The sequence below is a fragment of the Trachinotus anak genome, unplaced genomic scaffold (assembly GCF_046630095.1).
Source record: "Trachinotus anak isolate AG129_WGS33_773 ecotype Australia unplaced genomic scaffold, CSIRO_AGI_Tana_v1 ptg000028l, whole genome shotgun sequence".
NCBI classification, from domain to species: Eukaryota; Metazoa; Chordata; class Actinopteri; order Carangiformes; family Carangidae; genus Trachinotus; species Trachinotus anak.
This window is the reverse complement of record NW_027273879.1, coordinates 16,847,550-16,868,839: the sequence shown is the minus strand read 5'-3', so window position 1 is coordinate 16,868,839 and position 21,290 is coordinate 16,847,550. Positions and strand designations below refer to the sequence as shown.

The 21,290-nt window shown below is 40.4% G+C and overlaps 1 protein-coding gene across 2 annotated transcripts; it reads left to right on the top strand.

Moving 5' to 3' along the window:
• The first annotated feature begins 304 nt into the window (after nucleotides 1–304).
• On the top strand, nucleotides 305–20,644 carry vsig8a (V-set and immunoglobulin domain containing 8a). 2 transcript variants are annotated; one of them, XM_071466662.1, is made up of 8 exons: nucleotides 305–563; nucleotides 2,281–2,390; nucleotides 4,899–5,074; nucleotides 7,050–7,254; nucleotides 9,335–9,487; nucleotides 10,510–10,632; nucleotides 12,442–12,583; nucleotides 20,210–20,644. In XM_071466662.1, the coding sequence occupies exons 2-8, from the start codon at nucleotides 2,288–2,290 to the stop codon at nucleotides 20,418–20,420; spliced, it is 1,113 nt and encodes a 370-aa protein (XP_071322763.1). In that variant the 5' UTR covers nucleotides 305–563; nucleotides 2,281–2,287; the 3' UTR covers nucleotides 20,421–20,644. The 2 variants fall into 2 exon arrangements, with proteins under 2 accessions (XP_071322763.1, XP_071322764.1); XM_071466663.1 differs by lacking the exon at nucleotides 305–563 and adding an exon at nucleotides 614–2,068.
• The last annotated feature ends 646 nt before the right edge of the window (nucleotides 20,645–21,290 follow it).

The window sequence follows — 21,290 nt, the reverse complement described above, 5'->3', positions numbered from 1 at the left end:
GCTGTTGTCATTTGTCAGATAATGTCACAACCATAAAATAATGATTAGGTCACCACTACCGTACGTTAGCTGTAATGTGCGTTGTGAAAGCCTTTTGATGTTGTTCAAGTGTTCCACTGTGGACAGAGTTATTTGTACATTCACCAAACCTTGGCATCAGCACCTCTCTCTGTACCTGGATCACGCATTAACAGACCCAAATAACAGACCCCAGTCTGTGAGGTCAAACAACCACACCTCTTCCACCCTGATTGGACAATGGAACTCAGCTGTTTGCTGATCTTCACTCATGACCGCACACCTCTACACCTACACTTATAGCACACCTGCGCTACGCTTTAATAGCCACCATGATGAGATGACAGGGAGGAGATCCTGCACCTGGTGGAGTGGTGTGCTGACAGCAATGTGGCCCTTAACGCCAAAAAAGCCCAAGAAGCACCTCCACTCTGGTCAAGAAAACGCAGACTGAAGCCTGTGCCTGAGGATCTGCTGCACCACTGACAGCATGCTCACCAACTGTAACACAGTGCTGTGTCTCTGAATGGAAAACACTGCAGCAGGTGGGTGGTGACACCTGTGCAGAACATCAACCATTATAGACATCCAGTGCAAGCACACAGAAAAACATACAGTATGTACTGTAAATAACAATGCATACAGCATGGCTTGTGGTGCTGGTACAGTAACAGTAAAGGAATCTAATCTATTGTCTGCTGTTTGGCGCTGCGCAGGTAGTGTGCAGTGCAAGAGATTTTTTTTTTTTTTCTACATATTAACAGTGAAATACAAAACAAATAAATACTGCCTTCTTTAAAGCAGAATCTCAGAATACCACACATGACTCACACTTTTAGATGGATCTGACAACTCCACTATATCAGCTGGTGGCTGTAAATGAAAACATTGCCCAAAGCTCGAAACATAAATGTGTTGACTACTAGAGAAAATTCATGTAAAGGTTTAATGTGTTTGGTATTTTTATAGCCCACAAGTGGAGATAAAATTCTTTATCACTATCACTGATCCATTCTCTTCATGTGTCTACCAGTGAATACCTCACTGCTTCTCATTTATATAGGATCCTTCCCTGTAGATGTGGCACAGAGAAAAGCTTTGTAGTTCTTTTTTTTTTCTTATTTGTACATACATCCTGGTAATATATATAAACCCTGCCGGCTTGTGTTTTTGGCTGAGCAACCAGTATTTTGGTCACTTGAGACTTCATGTGCTCTCCTTTACTTCCTTATTATTTGAAACCACTGGCATGTGAGAAATGAGAAGTGGTGTGCAGTGTATTGTGTGTGCAATAATAGGAGGGAGTGTACAGTAGTGGTGTATGTCCTTATGCAAGTGGCAGATGACTTTGTCTTCATTTCAAGTTTCTTTCAAGTTAAATTTTTTTAACAACTTTTATTTCTTGTGTTGACTTTTCTGACAAAGCCTTCTGGGCTCAAGGAGACACAGACAAAGTCATAAAATATCCAAATAACTGAAAATCAAAGTAACTAATAGTCATGTATGTGAACAGACAGACAAACAGTTGAATAAGCAGATAAGCAAGTAAATATTATTGACAGTAGACAAAGCAGAATTCAGTACAGTTCACCCATCAAATTAGCACCCTGAGTTTCCAACCCTCATCGTCAGAAACCCCATCTAATTATATGTTAGCTCCTCCAGTTTCACTTGTTTAACACGAGATTGCTTTGCATTGTTATTCAGCTGGCAAGGCGCTAATTTCCTCGAGCACATCGTCATTGGTTTCATGCAATTTGATTGTAGCTAAACTTCACATTTTGTTTTTGTTTGTGGTGCTGGTGGTGGTTGTGGTAAAAACAAACAGTGCAAATATTTGCTAGAGTTGAGGGTGTTTTAAGCAATACCAAGGACACCTCCTGGCAAACAGGTAAAACAGGTGGAGCGGCCATCCAACCGGACGGCTTTACGGTAATGAGGAGTGAGTGAGGGAGGAGCTCACTGGAAAGTGAGAGCAACAGGCAGCACATTGCTGCTTGAGCCTTTGTATCCCACTGCCAGGTGTTTGGATGTAAGCATCTGCATTCAGGTAAGATCAATATAACCTCCCTCAGCAGCTTAAATATGGAACTTGTTTTTCTTCCATGCTTTTTAAAATTCTCTGAGGACTGTCTGAGAGCTCATATTTCCCACTAGTTGGAAAAAAAACTGTTTCATAAGCCAGTAGATGTTACACCTGAACTGTCTTTCTGTAATAATCTCTTTTTGGCCACCTGATGTCGACGATTTTATCTGGAACAGGACCACGATGTTCAGACAAAGCTGCAGTCGCTGGAGGTCAGCTCCCTCCCTCAGCTGCCTGCCCTGGCTCTCTGGCTTCTTGTTATGCACCGTGACTCTCCTGAGCACAGGTAAGAATAACACAAACACAAACATACAGACACACTGTCTGTTCCCTGTGTTATCTGCATATATAGTCTGTATATCATGACACTGACGCTGAATGAAGCATCCTTTTTGACAAATGATCCTTCTCAGCTCCATGTCTCGTCTCTGCTGAGTTTTCGGCCTCAGTGGTGTGAGACATTGCATGTGTTACCATGGCGCTCACAGGCTGTCCAATCAGGCTTTGAGATCAGGCCTCCAGATGACTGTTGACTCCCGGGATTTGAGCTCATATGTTGTTTGCTGTCTGGTTTTTTTTTTTTGTTTGTGTGTTTTGTTTTGAGGAGGTTGTGGCTTTTAATGCAAATGCACATCTAGTTTGACAAAAGTCATTTTTTTATGTATTATTATGAAAGCACTGCACAGTTAATTACTGTTTCTTCTTCCTTACAATATGTTTCTAAAACCAAACTGAACATTTGAAGCCCTAAAGAGCATAACTATTGAGTATATTTCCTCTAGGGTCACACACTATTACTTTTTCTTACTTTTTTATTATTTGCTCACTTCTATTTATTTTGAAAGATGAAGAAAAGAAAAAAAGAACCCTTAATGGAAAAAAAAAAACGTTTTCTTTATTTAAAACTGCCTCCATAGTTTACCCTGAATCAGGCAAACATCTGTCTCATTGTACTCCCACCTCATGCATCCAATTCCTAATGTTTTAAAAGTACTATTGTGAAGGCCATAATGGCTGAACCATTAAAAAGCTGTGCAGCATTTTTTTCTGCATAGAAGTAAACACAAGAAGTTAGTTCTTCAGTCTCTGTGTTTCTCCTTTGAAATGAAATAATGGATAGCATTTCAGAGTGTTTATATCAATATAGAAAGAACTGTTTAACACATTCTGCCCAAAGTTTGAGCAGATACACATGAAGTCAAATAAATAAAACCATGTTATTGAATATTCTTGCGTGAAGGCCAAGTCCAGCATCAGCAGGCGCTTTGTAACTTCCCTGGTGCTGCTCACACAGGTCTTCACTGCAGCCAACCTCAGCTCTTGCTTGTTGCGGGGTCTCTGTGTTTCGTCTGGTCTCCAGCAGGTGGACTGCAGCTCAATCAGACTGATCAGGTGATTGACTCCATCCAGTCAAGGATGTTCCACCTCTTCACCCTAAAAGCTCTTTGTTTGCTTTAGGATCGTTGTCCTGCAGGATGATGAAATGTCTTCCAATGGGTTTAGATGCATTTGGTTGAATGAGAGCTCCCAGACAGCTCCTGTGCACCTACAGTATTCATCCTGTTGCCTGTGTCCACAGTGACATCATCAATATGCCAGCGTGCCAGTTCCACTATACGTGCCCAAGCCGTAACAGAAGCAGCACCATGTTTGACAGATGAGGTGGTGGCTTTGGGTCATGAGCTCCTCCTGTCCATCATTTAGACAGAGGTGGATTTTTGTTTCATCAGTCCCTGAGCCTTTTCTAGAAATCCACTTGTTTATTTGTGTATGTTTTTGTGAACTGCAGCTTGGCCTTTCTGTTTTTGACGCTTGGGAGTCTGCGACTCCTCTGAGGTTGAGGTCATGAAGTCTCCCATTGATCGTTGACAAGGAAACAAGACCGCCAGGCTCCTACAACTTCGAGAGCATGTTTGACTTGCTGTGTAGTCATCAGGGAATTTTTTTAATTCCCTAACCATGCAAATGATTTTCCTCATGCTGCTCAGTCTACCATTTTCTAGTTTACCTGCTTTTTTCAGAGGTCACACAGCTGTTGATCTTGCCAAACCAACTACCTCTGATATTTGCTTTCCCAACCACATTATTATCTTCTTCACATGCCCGATCATGCCTTTATTCTTCATCTTGACAGACAGCTGCACCTCAATCTAAATGGCAGCTCTCAATCAACTCTGAGCCACGTGTGATCCCCTTTGTTCATGACCCGACTTTGAAACGACACACAGCTGCCCTATGAAACATTTAGTAGTCAAGTGTCCAATTACTTTTGAACCCTTGCAACTGGAGCGCTATGTGTTAAAAGGGCGACATCTCACACATAGCTCATTCAATATTCATGTAAACCGAATCAAATTAAAGGCTGGCTCTTTAATGTAGCATCCATTATTTTATTTCAAAGTGACTGCGCTGAAGCAGAGAGCCTGAAGAACAAAAACTGTGCAATAAACTGGACAGCACACACTTAACCTCTGACTAAAATCTTTTCTGAAGTGCAGCTTATTGAGCTCTTTTTTTATTGTAACCACTGTACGAAATTAGTCTCAGAGAGCTTCTTGTAAATCACTGATATATTCCTGAGCAGAATACGGCTGCAGCTATGATGTTTGTGCTTTTGTTGTTTTCTCAGTCAGACATCCTTTGAGAAAAAATCTGAATCATTAAACATATCCTAAAACCTGTGTGCATGGAAACCATGCACTGTGGTCCAGTGAATGTATATAATGAATATTTAACCTTGAGATTTAAAAGCAGGGATGTGATTCATTTTAAGTCTTGTCTGAATTTTCTGAAGAGTTGAAATGCGCACGAGGGATGCAGGTGATGTCCACGGGTCCACAGACCATCCAGAAGGCCAGGGGAGAGAGTGCGACTTTGGGCTGCATGTACACACCGAGCCCCCTTGACGCCGGAGAACTGGACATCGAATGGTCTGTGGTCAGTCCAGACACCACGCAGAAAGATCAGTTGGTAAGAAGCTGAATGAGAATGATGCAAATCTTACTATAAATGTAAGCTTAGGGTGTGATATATGCCAATTATAGAACAGAATACAGTAACTTAATGCATTAGAGATGCATCATGTTCTGGGTACCAACAACTTCCTGAAGCATATTATTCAAGAACTTTATTCAATTTGATGAACATTGTGTCGAAAATAGAAAACCTGGAAATAAAAGCTTTAACTATTCTTTCAGTATTCAAATATTCTTCATATATGTTGAAGACATGTATGCACCCTCCTGCTATCAGAGCAGGGGCATCCCGCTCTATTGTCAAGCATATCTGGAAGACTCATCTCTTCTGAGAGCACTTCCTCTCTTAGCGCCTCCAACACCTAATATCCCTAACTACTGCTTGCTCTGCACTTTTTTACCTGATCTCCTAGCACTTCGCCTTATTGAACCGATTTAGTACTGAGTACTTACTTCAAGATCTCCTACTGCACTGACGCCTTAGTGTTGTCATTCACTTGCAAGTCATCTGCCAAGTGAGTAAATGTAAGGTGTAAGATGCATCACTGTATTTTTGTATTTGCAGCTGACCTGCTGTGCCCTGACTAAAAAAGACCTTACAGATTATGCAACACAATTAGATCAGCATAAACCTTAGTCTCTAAGCATCTCTAAAACATCTGATCCATTCAGATTTCACACCTCTATTCAAATTCTTAACCCTCGTGTGATGTCCTTGTGCGTCTATTAGTCAAAATAAGAATTCAGTCAAGGAGACTGGAGAGTAGATGAAGTCCCAACACCTCTTGAATTTCACATGAATTAGTTGTTTATCCCATTTGCCTTTTAAATTCAATAAGTCATTAGTGTTGCAGATTTGAAAGGAGGTTTTTTCTCTCCTCATCTCTGTCCTTAGGAAGCAGGCATTTACAAAGATTGACCAGAGGCTGTTTTAGACGAGTGACCAGTGTAAATTGCTGCTTCTTGTGCAAATTGAATAATTTTTACTTCAGTCAAACAATAAAACCAGCACTGTCCTTTTCAGCTCTTTAGTGTGAATGAATAAAAATATTTATCCGTTGCAAACTAACAGCTGCCCTAATGGAATTTTGGCCTCTAGAGGGCAGAATAATAAAAAAAGAGCTGACATGCACACAGCACTGAGATGTTATCCACACCATGAAGTCGTATTGCTAATGTGTTGAGAAGATAATTAGCTATTCACAGAATCCAGCAGACAGAAAAAAAAAACATAATCGTCCCTGTTCAACAGAGCCACATTATCATTCATCTGGGGCTGTGCTCCTGTCCCCCTGATCAGTGTCAGCCCACCACACTGTCCCTGTTGTCTCTGGTTTGGTTACAATAAACAGAGAAAAATACTGGTTCTTTAACTGCCAGATATTACCAAGTGACAAAAATGAAGCCAAATTTTTTACTTCCTCAAATGGCCACTGGCTCCAAAAGTGAGTCAATCCCCAAAGACTCCCATGATAAATTGCCCAGCAGCAGAAAAAAAAACATGTTAACAGCCTGGTCCAAAAAGTGGTTTTGATCTCTATAGCTAATTTCCCTCTTCATGACAACTGTCCAGGGGGGGGGGGAATCAAGCTTCAAAACCACTCCTCAGAAACCTATGGGTGACGTCAAGGAGGCTGCATCCATCTTTACTTGCAGTCTCTGGATGTTACACATTCTTCACCAGCTAGTCGCAAACTTTATCTGTCTCCTTGTTGGTGCTGAGCAGGCAGTGTACAGTGGGTTTATCAGAGCTTGTTTGCTGAAAACAGCTGCTTCCTGCTACTGAAAACAAAGTGGATGAGCGTGTGGAGGCTGAACTGGAGGCTTTTTCTCAGTGGCTTTGTCACAGTGAGAAACTCCTTTACTTTTATATTTATTCACTTGAATTGTAAAGAAGCTCTAATCCATTAACAGTGAGTGTCAGTGAGAGTCCTTTGTTGCTTATATATTTCTCCTTTGTTTTCCATTAGCTGGTGTCCTATGCCGGCGGCACTAAATACGTCCACGGTAACCACGCTCTTGCAAAAGGCCTCAGCTTTGCTGCTCCTGACCCCTCCAAGGGTGACGCTTCGCTCTCAATCGCTCTGCTGTCCCCTGCCCACAGTGCCACCTACCAGTGTAAAGTGAGGAAATCGCCTGGAGTGGACATGCGTAAGGTGTCGCTGGTGGTAATGGGTAAGATCAGGCACTGGGGTGAACAAATGTCACCTGACTGCATCATTTATGGGCATTGCCTCTGACAGCTGTGTTATTGTTTGGTTGTATGAAAAAAGCTGCTGCCCAATTTACTTTTAATGCTGTGGGAGGCCTGTTCTACCACAGAGGGTTTCTTTGTTAATTGCCAGTGTGTTTGCCATAAAATAAATTTTTAGGCTACCTTCTATCAGCTGCGGTTTTATCTTTTAAGACCACTGCACCATTACTAGAATGACTCCATACTCATTAGTGGTTTGTGGAGGTCAGTTTTGTTAAAGGTCACAGGGATGTCAGCAAAAACTAAGATTATAGCTTTCTCAGTGTCTGCAGTTATAAAAGACTTTTACTGGTCAGCTTTTGTTCTGTAAAATAAATATTATTTAATAAGAAATTACACTATAATTTTGGGTCAAATTGTACAAATTCTTCTAGTGCTTAACCCATTTATTCTGAAATAGAGTAAAATTTCTCCTGGTGTATATGTTTCTCACAAAAACACATCAACCAAAAGGCTACCATTGCTATTTTACACCACCTGAAAAAAGACGACAGTAATTTGAAGTTGCACTGTGCTTAGAACCATTTGTCTGTGTATTCAGTCTTAGGATTTGCCAAAGAAGTAAAGTAATTTACTTGATTCTAGTCCAGCTCATTTTTTTGAAGAGCCTGAGCAGTAGCTAGGGTGAAAGAAGGTCACATCACTGGCAGTGATGTTCCATGATTGAGCAAATATCTGTCCGAAAAAAAAGAAAAACTCCTTCAGCTTCTCCTGTGGAAACTACAAAGAAAGTGTCTTCCCTCAGAGTGTATAGTTCTGATCTGATGTTAGTTAAACATTTTCTTAGAGCAACATCCTATGTTCATTTGTTCAAGACTTTTATAGCACTGAGCCTCCAGCATTTCATTTTCATTAAGGTCAATATTATATGAGAATATTATCATAAGAATTATAGCTTATGGCTAAAACAATGGAAGGAAGAAACTAACAACAAATTGGCATACATCATTGTTTCAAATTATCTGGTCTATGCCAGCATAGTTTTTCTGTAGGAGGAAATTATGTGGACCTGATTGATGACTGATTGAATGTTTATTTAACTTTAATTTAAATAGATTTTCCACTTTAAAATGACCCTAACAGCCTAATCTGGCCAATTATGTTCAGAAAATAAAACTGTCAGACTAATTCACCTTCATCCAGCTCAGCTGCAGCAGGTTTACAAGCGTCCAGCGTTGGAGGACTTGAGTTCGGAGCTTGTTCAGCAAATCATATCCTAGACAAAACAGATTTTTTGATCAACTAATGCATTTATTTTGCATAATCAGAGGGACAACTGACTTGTTAGAGCTAAATTATTTCTTAGTTGTTTACACTGGATTTCAGTTCTCAGCTTGATACAAAAGTCGCATCAGATGAAACAAGCGCCTTGTTAAATAATCATCCTTACCAAAGCCTCATACGGCAGTGGACAACCTGCAGCTGTTTTCATGCTGACAGCAGCACAGAGAGTCCCGAAAGTGGTTTTACAGACCAGGTTCTTTGTCTGGTAATGAAAATGCACGAATTCATGTCTGGCTGGATTTCTTTGTGTTTCTTCTACTGTTGTGTAAATTGAGATGACCACACTCAAATGAGTGATATGTTGTGGAGGCAACCACCTTCACATCTTTTAACCATGAGTGTTGTGTAATGTTAATCAACCTCACCCTACTCAATGCCAGTTTCTGTCCTCTTTCGCTCTTTCAGAAAAGGACAGTGTTTGGGTTTTAGCTCAATGTTTCAGTCTTGTGACCATGAACTCATTCAACGTTCAGTCCGTATTGGCTTTGTTCAAATATTTATTCATTATGTGTGAGGAAGGCATTCGTTTAACAGGATTTTTGAATAAAAACTGCTTCAAATTGTTTAAATCACATATCTATACGGTGCAAATTCTTGTTATCAAAGCATCACAGTGGTTCCTCCAATTTCATCCTGAAGCTATTAAGCTGTAGTTTTTTTGAAAGAAAGGGAATGAAAATGGCAGCATGAAATTATCCATTTATTGTATGGTTTTAGTGAAGCCGTCTGCGCCTAAGTGCTGGGTGGAGGGAGGGGAGCTGGTTGGCGAGGCTGTGGCGCTGCACTGCCAGTCTGCAGAAGGCTCCACTCCCTTAACATACATGTGGAGGAGGGAGAGCGCGGGCCCCATCCCTGCTACAGCCACACAGAGTAAGTGTGACCTCTGCTGACGTCACGATGCTACTACACATCAAAGAGAACGTTCTGTGTGTGTTTGTGTGTGTGTCGGTGTCAGGGTGGAGGCTGGGCATGTGTGGTACTGTATCTGATTCTGTGTGAGCAACAGAGAGCAACTCAGTGAACACCATCTTCTTTTTCAATGTGCTGTTCATTTTTAAAGAGGAAGGGATCAGTGTTTATTCTGATGATTCTAATGAAAAATCATCCAGAATAATAGAGAATATCATTAAGAAATAATGATTTGCAGAGCAACATTGTGTGGAAAAAGCTGCTTTTTTTAACAGCAGCAGCTCATTGAAATGTTCTCCTGATTTTCTTTTCTCCTTTTTATAATATAAAACATTTCTTGAATCGTCGACATTGTTCACTGTGAGCTGAATTGATTGGTGTCCTTCTGCAGTAGGAAACACATGCAGACGTAATGAGTGAAAATCTGTGAACAGATCTAAAAAATCTACATATTTTCCAATAAAAAATCATAAAATACCAAAAACAACAAGCCTGAAGAATATCTCACTTAAAGGAGCTATATGTAAGTTTTTGCTACTGCCACATAGCCAACCAGTCTAGAAGAACATTACAAGTTCAGCATCAAACTTCATTCCTTTACTCACCAGGAGCTGTCACTAGCTGTGGAAAGCAACCCTAATGTTAACTCTTGTCTCTACCTGTCTTTTCTTTTACTGAAGTTAGCACGCTAACCAGCTACCCTCGCCCCATCTCATCACTTTCCAATAGCGACTCACTGTAGCCTCCAATCTGCCCTGAAGACGTAGCAGTGCTCAGGATGTGTACTATAACCTCTCATCTTGTAACCGCGATGGTCGAAGCTCTTGCCAAGTGACAATCACCACCAAGGAACTTATAATTAGCCCCTTTTAATTAATCTTCATGTAGAAAACCCCACCTGATGTTCCCTTCATTTTAGGCTCTTGTATGTGCAGTGTGCATTTCATGTGCTGATCTGTGTTTGTGCATGTTCTCTCCCGCAGACAGTGTGACCGGGGAGCTGAAAATCAGCAACCACTCGCAGAGCTTTGCAGGAATCTACCGTTGTGATGTGAACAATGTTGTCGGAGCTGAACACTGCAGGATCAACCTGAGAGCGAACAAGCGTAAGTGACTGCCCCCCCCCCCACACACACACACACACACACACACACACACACACACACACACACACACACAGAAGGGCTCCTCTTGACAAATGTTGTGTATGACACACTCATGTGATGGTGAAAGACCTAGATTTCATCCTCTTAAGTCTTCTGTCTTTGTAGTTGTGCCACAGTCTCCTCATTGCTCCACTTCTCACCCACATATGCACACACACACACACACACACACACACCGTGTTTTAATCATGGCACTCAGTAACATCGGTGAATCATCCTTATTATGTCGTTTAGACAAGAGGTCACAGTCAGTGGCAAGAAGTAACTTGACAGAGAAGTTTCTGTCCTTCCGCTCGTCATCACTTCACTTTGTCAGTGTAATGATTTCAGCATTACACACTCATGAGTAATGCTGAAATGATTTGATGTGTCGACAGTCCCTAACAGCTTTATGTAGCGGAAATGAAACAAGAGAAAAGGCTGATTAAAAGCACCTCATCAGATTTGATTAGCTGACAGAGTGTGTAAATGTAAAAGGAATTCCCTTAAAGGAGGACAGTCCATGTACAGTAATACCTGTGAACAGCTCTGAGCAAGACCAGAAACCAGAGACACACCAGAGCTGCCTCACGGGGGCATGAATCAGGGGGCTGTAAAAGCAGCAACAGGGAGCACAGTCAGTGATTCAGCATACCATTATAGAATAAATCATCCCCAGACTCAGAGTCAAACAAGCGCACTGCATTCTGTGGATCCATAAAATTAGTTAGTCTTTGTGTGTGTCTCCTGATCTGTGGGGCAAACCTCCATCTCACATCTTGTCGAGTCCATAACTCAAAGAGTCGGTGCTCAGATTTTTGGCTTTAGGCAGCGAATCATTCATTTTCATTTCAAGTGCAGGGCACTGTCCTGGAACAGAGGTTTCACCCCTCAGGCTCACAAACATGCTCACAAAGAATTTGCAAGATGATTAATGAGACTTTATAGAGTAAGTTCACTACACCAAATTTATTTAGTTATGTTTTACGGATGTTTCAGATGTTTGATTTGTTTTTTGTTTTTTTTGTTGTCGGTTTTTTTGTGATATATTGGATAACTTTACCTCTTCAGGCTTTTGAAACATATTTTAAAAATGAATAACTCTGAGGGGGGAGCACTGCGTTTTTGTCATTCTTTGTCTGAGCTGCTCACGCATCTTAAAACCATATATCTTCATAAACATTTACATCTTAGGTTAAATCATTTTCAGAGGTAAAAAGGTATGAAAGCCAAAAATGAGTCTGGCTATTTTCCAGACAATGTGCAGGAAGTTACTGCTCCTGGTGAAAAAATAGCCACACAGCCTCTCATAAAAAAAAACAAAACAAAAAAAACACAACGCAATATTTTTACACTCCATGTGTTAATTGTCTGGCTTTAGAGACGCTAGTTGGCAAATTTTATTACCTCTGGTCAGAGCTAGACTAGCTATTTTTCCATTTTTCAGTCTATGTTAGCTATAAGCGTTTTTGTAAGCTTTGCTTGTCAGCTAAGCTTTGCTAGCTAATTCCTTTAAAACAAGGCTGTGCTTTCCTCACTGACATTCATTTTAGTGAAGAAAAGACATTTTGATGATGCATGATTTCCGCTGGACAGTGACAACCTGTAATGAGGAGCCGTGAGAAGACATTATTTAACTTAAGTGAGTCAGACGCCCAAAGAGTAAGGAATCACTACACTGGAGAATAAGAGTAAAGCAGTATAATGATTCTTCACATTTCTTTTCTGTCACAGAGCTTCTGAGATAATAATAACTCTTTGTGATTGCAGCTCCAAACAGAGCAGCTGTGATAGTTGGCACCATTGTGGGCTCCCTGCTCCTCATCTTCATCCTGCTGGTAATCATCGCACTTCTTTACTGGAAGCTGAGCAGCAGATATCGCTATGAGAAGGAGTTCTCCAATGAGATCAGGTACCGTACGGCAGCGCAGAGACAGCAGGGCAGACCTAAAGCAGCCGGCAGCTTGATGGTTAGATTACTGAACTGCTCAAAGGAAGAAACTAATCCCCACATACGGTCTGGCAAATTTGTCTTAGTCCACATTTATCAACAAAAAGTCTCTTGAGGAAGAAACTTCTGCCTGTGTCAGTGTTGAGTAGTCTTGTTTGCTCACATTAAAGGTTATGAACGTTCATTATATTGTTTGCTCTGCAGATTTTTACCTCCACATAAAGTAGAGATAATAAGATGTTTTCGGCTACGTGACACATAAAATAAAAAAAATTAATTAAAAAAAGAGAGAGAGCCGCCATCGAAAGCACATCAACAACTGAACTTTAAAAGAGGCATTTATGAATTTGTATTAGAGGATACATAACAACAGACAACAAACAACAACAAAGCCATTTGGTTGAATATAGAAATTGAAACAACATCCTTGACTGAAAATCAGGAAAGAAATACGTAAATGCAACATGAATAAAAATGGTAAAAGATGCGTTTCAATTAGGACTCTTTGAAACAACACAAGTCTAGACTCCTCAGACAGGGCTCTTCCAAATGTTATGATTTTATTTTATTTTGCCATGTTCACAATCTCTGCATAATCTAATTATTCAGAGAGCGTCATCAGCAGTCTAATACGAAGCCTCACATAGTGCAGAACAATTTGATGGAATCCTGTGGAAATCCGAGGTTTTATGTGAGGAGTGCAGAAGCAAACTGATTTTCCTCAGATATATTGATGCAAATATAATTGCTGACACTGTAAGAATACATCAGTTCTGCCGCATGCTTCGTCTGAAAGTCGAGAGTAAGTGGGATTCATTAAAAGTTACAAACACTTTCTTCTTGTTGATATTCTCCGTCTTTTTTTTAGTTGGAAACACAAGACGCTCTCCAGTGTCAACAAACCCTCCTGGGGGTTCTTGTCTTAGGTTCGCAGCATTCATATGCAGTTTATGTTTGTCAGTTTGATTCAAGTTTCTGTTCAGCTTTCAGTTCATACAATTACAAAACTTAGTGGAAGTGCTATACTTAAATCCAATTATGTGCTAAAGCAAAAGTTTTACATTATGGAGAATAGTCTTATTCACTTTCTGCCAGTTAGATAAGAAGATCGTTACCATATACACTCGTTAAATATGAAGCTAAAACGAGGCAATATTTTGCTTATCTTAGCTTGTTTTAGCATAAATACTGAAAATGGTGGGAAGGACTTAGCCTGGATTTCTTCAGCGGTAACAAAATCCAATGGGCAAAACCTCGAAAACTCATGAATCAACGTGTTATTGCTTGTTTGTTTAATCCATACAAAATGTGTAAATAACTGTTAACCCCACATTTTTTTGGCTCTGCCCCTGTTGCCATGCAGCCAGCAGAGAATCTAGAAATTGCTGTGCTAGGCAAAGAAAAAGTCAGACATATAAACTCCCGTTAAACACATTGGTCAGTGAGCTCTAGAGATGCTTGTTGGTACAGTTTGTTGGTTACACACTGTTTCCAGTCTTTGTGCTAAGCTAAGCTAAATAGTTGTAGCCTTATATTTCACGGAAAGATATGAGAGTGGTGCTGAACTCGTCATCTAATTCTAATTCTGCCAGAAAGCGAATAGGCATAGCTACTGTGTTTCCCAAAATGTCAAATTGTTGCATCAATAGAAAACATGGTAACAACTGATGATTATGCACTTTTCTCCAATGAGCGTAAGTGAAGTTTTCTCTCTTGCCCTCTCATCTGTTGCAGCCTTGCAATTTTATTGTCATGGCCATAGCACGAATGTGAAGAAAAGCATCTGTCTGTGACATTCAACTCCTTTTTTAACAAGCCATACATTTGGCAGGCCATACACACTCCTTGGAGCTGTCAGAGAAAGGAAAGAAAGAAAATGACTGCTTTAGATAATTTTGAGGTATGACACTCAAAAAACTGAGTTACTTTCATAGCAGGAAACACTCTTTCGATTAAATCAACCATATAAACAACAACAAATAGTCCTATTTTGTCTGGTTCGGAATTCAAACCCTGCACAAATTCAAAAGGAGAGTTTAAATATAATGTATCCCCAAACAGGGGAGGCTACAAACAACTGTTGTGCTACCACACATACAGTGTGTTTCTATGGTGAGAGGAAAATTGAGCACAATTACACAAGTATGTTGCGACGATCTGCCATTTCTCAAGTGAAGTTTTTAAATTTTACTTTCATGAGGCTGGCAGCACAGTTTGCCCCCTGCCCTTTGAATATATACAGGCTTTTATAAAAGAAAATTAAAAAATAAATTTAAAAAAACATTTCAGGAATGCATATTAGTGTCAGTCTGGAAAAATAAGGAATACATTAGGATGTATTCAAGATGAAAAATTCATTTTGAAGTAGAATGAAATGATAAAATGAAAATAGGAAAACAAAACAAAACAGACAAAAAAAACAACAACAACATGCTTTTAGTGCTTTGATAACTAAATCTGTTTTATCATTTGAAGGTCCAGGAAAAAACATCTTCTCGAAAAAGGTTGTGAGGGCTGTGTTGTGTGTGAACCCACATGCTGGCAAACAGCAATAACAGTAACTCAGGTGGATACCTTTGAAGGATAGATTAGGTCCTGAATCTTGTCAAAGCCAGTTTGTGGGGACTGACTCCTCAAAGGAAAAGATCAAACATCAAGAGTAGCACAGCGCTCCGCTTAAATTGTATATATGTAAATGCATCACATGGACATTTCGGGCAACCGCTCTTCCTCTGTGTTCAAACTGGCAACAGTGTTACAACAAGGCACATTTGAGCTATATAAGAGGGTCATGCACAATGTAGCCAATAGGTGCACTCATATTCAAATGATACCAATACCAAGTAGAAGCTTACAACAATAAAACAAACCTCCCTAAGCATAAACCATATTACAAAAAGTAAGCAATAATATAAGCATAAAAAAATAGAAGTGAAAAGCATGATAAGAAAACTGTATAAAAACAAGGATTATAAAAACAGCCACAATCTAATTAAAGAGCAAAATTAAATAATTTTAAAAAGGCAGTGGAGAATAGATCAGTTTTTAGCTTCTTTTTTGAGCAAGTTATGGTTTGGCCATGTTAGATGTTTTTTCTACAGAAGTAGGCAGCATTCAGTGGCTGAATACCATTTCCCCCTGTTTAGTTTTAAATCTCAGCACCTCTTGCTGACCAGCTCCTGCAAATCTTAGAGGCCTGTTAGTCTTATATATATCAAACCTGTCAAAAATAATTTAGAGCCCAGACAATTTAATGACTTGCAGACAATAAGTCGGGAAAATCTTGAATTCATTTCTGTATCTGACTGGAAGCAACTGCAAAGACCGATTGGTGTAATAGTAAGTAAGTAAACTTTTCTTATTTATAGAGCACCTTTCAAAACCAGGGGCACAAGGTGCTGTACAATAAAAACATAAAAACATGAAATAAAATAAAAACAAGAGAAAAATAATAAAAACAATTAAAATTACACATGGGGCGGTCATACATAACAAAAAGTGCATCACATGGTCAAGTACATCTGAAACAAGTGAGTTTTTAGCCGCCTCTTAAAACAGTCGACTGAGCAGGCATTTTTTACTGTTGGAGGAAGATGATTGCAGAAGGTAAGGGCCACGACTGCAAAGGTGTGGTCTCCTTTGGTTTTTAGCCTCGACCTCGGGACAGCAAGGAGGTGCTGGTCGGAGGGCCTCAGTGATCTCCCAATAACCAGTGGATATAGTAAGTCTGATATGTAAGATGGGGCCAGGCCCTGTAGTAGGTGACTAAATAGTTGAGTAAAAGAATTTTAAAATCAATATGGCGCTCTGTGGGTAACCAGTGTACATTTGCCAAAACCAGTGTAATGTGTATTAGTTGGTAGTCTGGCAGCTGCATTTCGAACCAACTGGAGCTGAGACACAGATGGACGATTAAAGGTCGTGAATAGTGAATTGCAGTACTCAAGACGGGAGGAAACAAAATGGGTGATTTTTTGTGCTATAATAATATGCTCTCTTTTCTTGGCTGTAGTTAGAACCCCAGCAGCAGCATTCAGGCAGCAGATGTCTAATGGTCTTATTTGGTAAACCAGTGAGGAGAGCATTAAGCTATAAAGTCATTTGTTGGTACAGTAGTATATTGCCAAGTTACCTGGACAGCTCCCTTATCTTCACCACAGTAAACCACAGTAGAAATAGGTCTTGAATGTAATTGTGTCATCCTTTATGTAGTTATGTGATTTATTATTCTCCTCATCGTAATGTCAGAAAAACTAAACTTAGCAAAAAGAAATGTCAAATGAACTCGTGTAAAAAAAAGGATGGCAATGTCAGTCATTCGGTTGGTTCAGCGCTTTCATCCAGACTGAAGTGCCTCAACATGAGGATGGCCATGAAATTTAAAGACACCCAAAGTCTCCTGACTGTGAGTCCTACTGAGTAAATATCAGTATGCTAATAAACTAAACTAAGATGGTGAACACAGTAAACATCACTTCCTGAACATCAGCATGCTAGCATAGCCATTGTAAGCATGTAAGCATGCTGATGTTAGCATTAAGCTCAAAGCACCAGTAAGTGCATTAAACACAGCCTGACTGCTAGCACAGCTGTGCACTCATTTGGTCTTGCTCACTAAAGTTTGGGCACAAAGAAGACAATGATTCCATTTGGTTCCATCTTGGTGCAGCATGTTAGCTACACAGCTGCATAGCTTCACCATTGTTTACTAGCAAACTCAGCTGACTGCTTCCACTGGCAAGTGGCAAATTACTTGCCACTTGATATTATTGATATTAGCCTCAAATCATTTGATAGCAATACAGTTTACAAAATGGTGGACATCTAATTATGAGACAAAACTCCACAATCCGTGTGAGTTTTCATTTTCACGTGTATGTTTTTAAGCTATTGAGCAACACTACTTTAGTTGAGATCTCTCTCCTGCTATGGAAGAGTGCAAACTGTATAACCAGATGAAACCGGCAGCGTGGTGCACTTTGCCTCAAACAGAAGGTCCGGGCTCTTTGTTGGTCCTCTTATGACGGGAATCAGTGGATCGCAGGCACAATATCGAGCTGCTCCAGGGGCGATGTTTTGCGGCTGACCTCCCATCCTGACATCTCTGAGAGGATTTCTCCCTTTGCAAATAAACAATGTCTATCCGAAAATTTTGGACTTGTGGTTCACATGCCGTTGAAAACAGCCCACATGCTTTCAAAGTAGATGTCGATATGGGAGCAGTGTCAGTGTGGGAGGACAGAGAAGCACTTCAAGCCTCAATCCTGATACGGGCTTCTCCATATCAGTGACATACAGGAGTTAAACTCTCTTCACATGAACATGACATTGTAGAGAAAGGCTCGTAAGAGAGATGGCAAAGCTTACTAATCTGAGCCACACAGCAATGGTGCCTCTCACATCTGTCAGTTCGCAGACTTTTCAAGGTAAACACTGAAGCTAGAAAAGTTTGGGGATGAGTCACACAGAGCGTTGTATCAGTTTAAGTACTCCATTCTCTCCATCTAAAAAAAAAAATACAGGCCTACAGTGAGAAAAGACTCAAGCTTTGCCTCAAGACCAAAGAGCCTGAAATGTAAAAACAAAACGTGAATGTACAGACAGACAGACAGACAGACAGACAGACTGGTCGACTGGTTTGATAACGGCTTTTAACTTAGTGTAAAGGTCAGCAGGTTTTCAACTGTCTGTTCTTTTTTGACATCCGTGACTTGTACATTAGACCAAACAAAGACACTTCCATTTCTACCAATGTGACAGTGACTCTGACCACCGTCCGTGCCACTGATGAGGCCACGAGGGCGGCTGAAGTCAGCGTAGACTCGTGGTGTCTCGTGTCTGCTGTGAATATGGGGGAATGAACGATTTTCTTGCCTCTTGGGGGGCACCACAAACAAGTTGCAAACACAACAGCAACATATTCTAAGGCAAACCTGTTAGCAAACACTTGTTACATCCTGCAAATACAGAGCAACTTGAGGATTCATTTGGAGCTATGTTTGTCCGCATGACAAATAAATACTTTCATGTTTGGTTTGGGGGGGGTATCCCGCTCTTTAGCTACCACCAGCTGATTGCTAACTTCATCTGTCTGTTGTTTGATGTGGGAGAGGTAGTGCACAGTGGGTTTATCAGATGAGAGTCTTGCAACAGCACTAATGTCAGCACCAAGACTAAAGCCATAAAACCAAAACGAGCGGGCTGAAAGACACTATGAAGCTTCCCAGAACGGAGGGGAACTATAGAGACTGGAGGTAATTACTGTATCTGAGGGTTTATATGTATGAGCTCTAACTTTCACATGGCACATAATCATTGGATCTGTTGTTAACATCAAAATATTCATTACAGAGCAACAATAAAGAAGTAGTTATCTAAGTACAGGCATAGTGGAAGGATTTTACAGTTGTTCCTGAAGCAGTGAAGAAAGGGTTTGACAAATCACTTCAAGAACAAAACAAGTGGGAAAGGTTAGAGAATTAAATACCTAATTGATGTTTAATTTTGATTTAATTTGGTTTGTTCACTTTCTTGCTCAGAGCAGCTTTGCTTTGTTGCATGGCAACACACACATACCCAAGAATCACAGCCTAAAAGATTCGAGGCACATTGTTTCCCGTTTCAGCGTAACCAAAGCAAATTTATTCCTTCAACCAGCAAAAATCCAGAGTCTTTGGCCTCCACAGGCTCCACAGGAGTAGAAAACGCTAAAGTCGATTAGTTGTGCGGGTGTTTTCTTTGACAGGGGAGAAGATCACAGCTGGTACAGCAAAGTTACATAAATGCAGAATGCAAAGTAGCTGCTAAGTTTGCAGGTTGGCAGCGGCGTTGACGAGGGAAGATTGTAGTTTATGCTTCTTGTCAGCGTTAGCTCGATGAAACCAGCCCCAGAGTGATTTCATCCTTCAGTAGAAGAAATGCAGAGAAAGCGGGGTCACAGTGAGAGCAGGCACTCTTGGGAGGAGCCTGCCAAAGATAACAAAGACTTGTGCTCTTCACCTGTGGGGCGATGTTGCTTCACTCAGTAAATACTGTACATCCACTGAGCTGAATATGGATTCAAGTGTAAAGACAGCAAACAGAACAACCTGGTTCTCAGTTATCTGTCATAAATAATAGAACCTTCTTGGGTGCACTGTGAAAGCAAGGTGTGCTGAAACAATAAGTGTAGGAGTCAGTTTTGATAATCAGTTTTTTAAGTCATGTGTCAAGAATGGTTACAGGTTGTAGCTTATAAAATGTGAGGATATCCAGCTTCTCTCTCTTTTTATATCTCTGTAAACAGAAAACCTTTGAGTTTTTAACTGGTTCTGGAAACTGTCACTGAAACGCTTTAAAGACTGAACAATGATTAGAGTACCCTAATTCAATAAAGTTTCATAAATGAATTTGACATTCATGAAAGCTCAGTCCACAGCCTCAGCTGCTGCAGTTTCCCTCTAAGCCATTTTACCATGAAAAAAAAAAAAAAAAAATCAGACACTTAATTGCCTGAATTGATATGACTGAACTGATTACAGTTCATTCATATCCTCTGGGGTAAAAATCTTCTAACGCTGTTGTTCTCGTCTCCGTGTTATCAAACAGGGAGGACGTCCCGCCTCCTGAGAGCCGCCCGGCCAGCCGCCACACGAGCCGGAGCGCCGGTCAGCACCCACAGGTGACTTACTGTCAGGTGGGCGGGACAGAAGGGAGCTCTTTCGGCGAAGGATGCACACACCCCCTCTCGAGCAACAGCTGTACGCCGGTCAAATGCACACCAGTGGAATATGACAGCAGGTACGGCTACGCAGTGTGACGCTCACCGCAACACAGCTGGACTGAGAGGCATTTAACTCTTAAAATGCTTGCGGAGAAGATTCAAGACGGTTTGGAAGCTCGGAGCTGGAAATGTGGAGCAGCAGCAGTTTAATTAAGTGAACTGAAAGGTTTTATGATAACGCTGCTCATGTCACTTCCTTTAAGACGGAGAAGTTTTTTCTCTGTTGCTAAGTAATGTAGGCATTGCCATTGTTCATTCAACACGCAGGTGAATGTCACAGTCTGTGCAGTAGCTGATCTTCAAAATGTATAAAATAAAATAACATTTAAAAAAAACCTAATTATAACAATTAACTGTACTCTGAAATTTTTAGGTGAAAGTTTTGTATCATTTGCAATTAAACATTCAAAATCCACAATGATTCAGTCTCAGTTTTAAAACAAAAGAGAAATATTTATTTCATGATAGACCTCATTTGGAAATACTCAACCTTTCAAAAAAAATGTACACAATGAAGTACTTCTTTTTTCGAGGATGTATTGACAGGAGTTGACATATCAATAGCCACATGCAATGGGTTTTTGTCCACTACATAAACAGCGACTAGATCCCCCCTTTAATTCTTGTAGGACTTTGTGTTTTTCAGGGTGGTCGGCCTTTGCAATGACACACATCATAGACAGTCAAAAGTTTAGAAACTAAACATATCAGCATCTTCAGCTCTAATGGTCTTTGTGAACCAGCCAGAGCTGATGTACTCAGTGTTTGCACTTTACTTCTCAGTGGATTGGCCGAATGCTTTGATGCTCTGTTTTTTTCATTTTGAGCCATTAGCAGCAAGATGACATTTTCCATTTTATAGTAACAGCTACTTTCTCTCTCTCTCTTTCTCTCTCTTCATTTCAA

Coding starts and splice junctions, on each gene's coding strand:
- vsig8a (XM_071466662.1), top strand. CDS start 2,288: ATGTTCAGACAAAGCTGCAGTCGCTGGAGGTCAGCTCCCTCCCTCAGC. Junction 5,075..7,049: donor CCACGCAGAAAGATCAGTTG/GTAAGAAGCTGA, acceptor GTTTTCCATTAG/CTGGTGTCCTATGCCGGCGG. Junction 9,488..10,509: donor CCCTGCTACAGCCACACAGA/GTAAGTGTGACC, acceptor TCTCTCCCGCAG/ACAGTGTGACCGGGGAGCTG.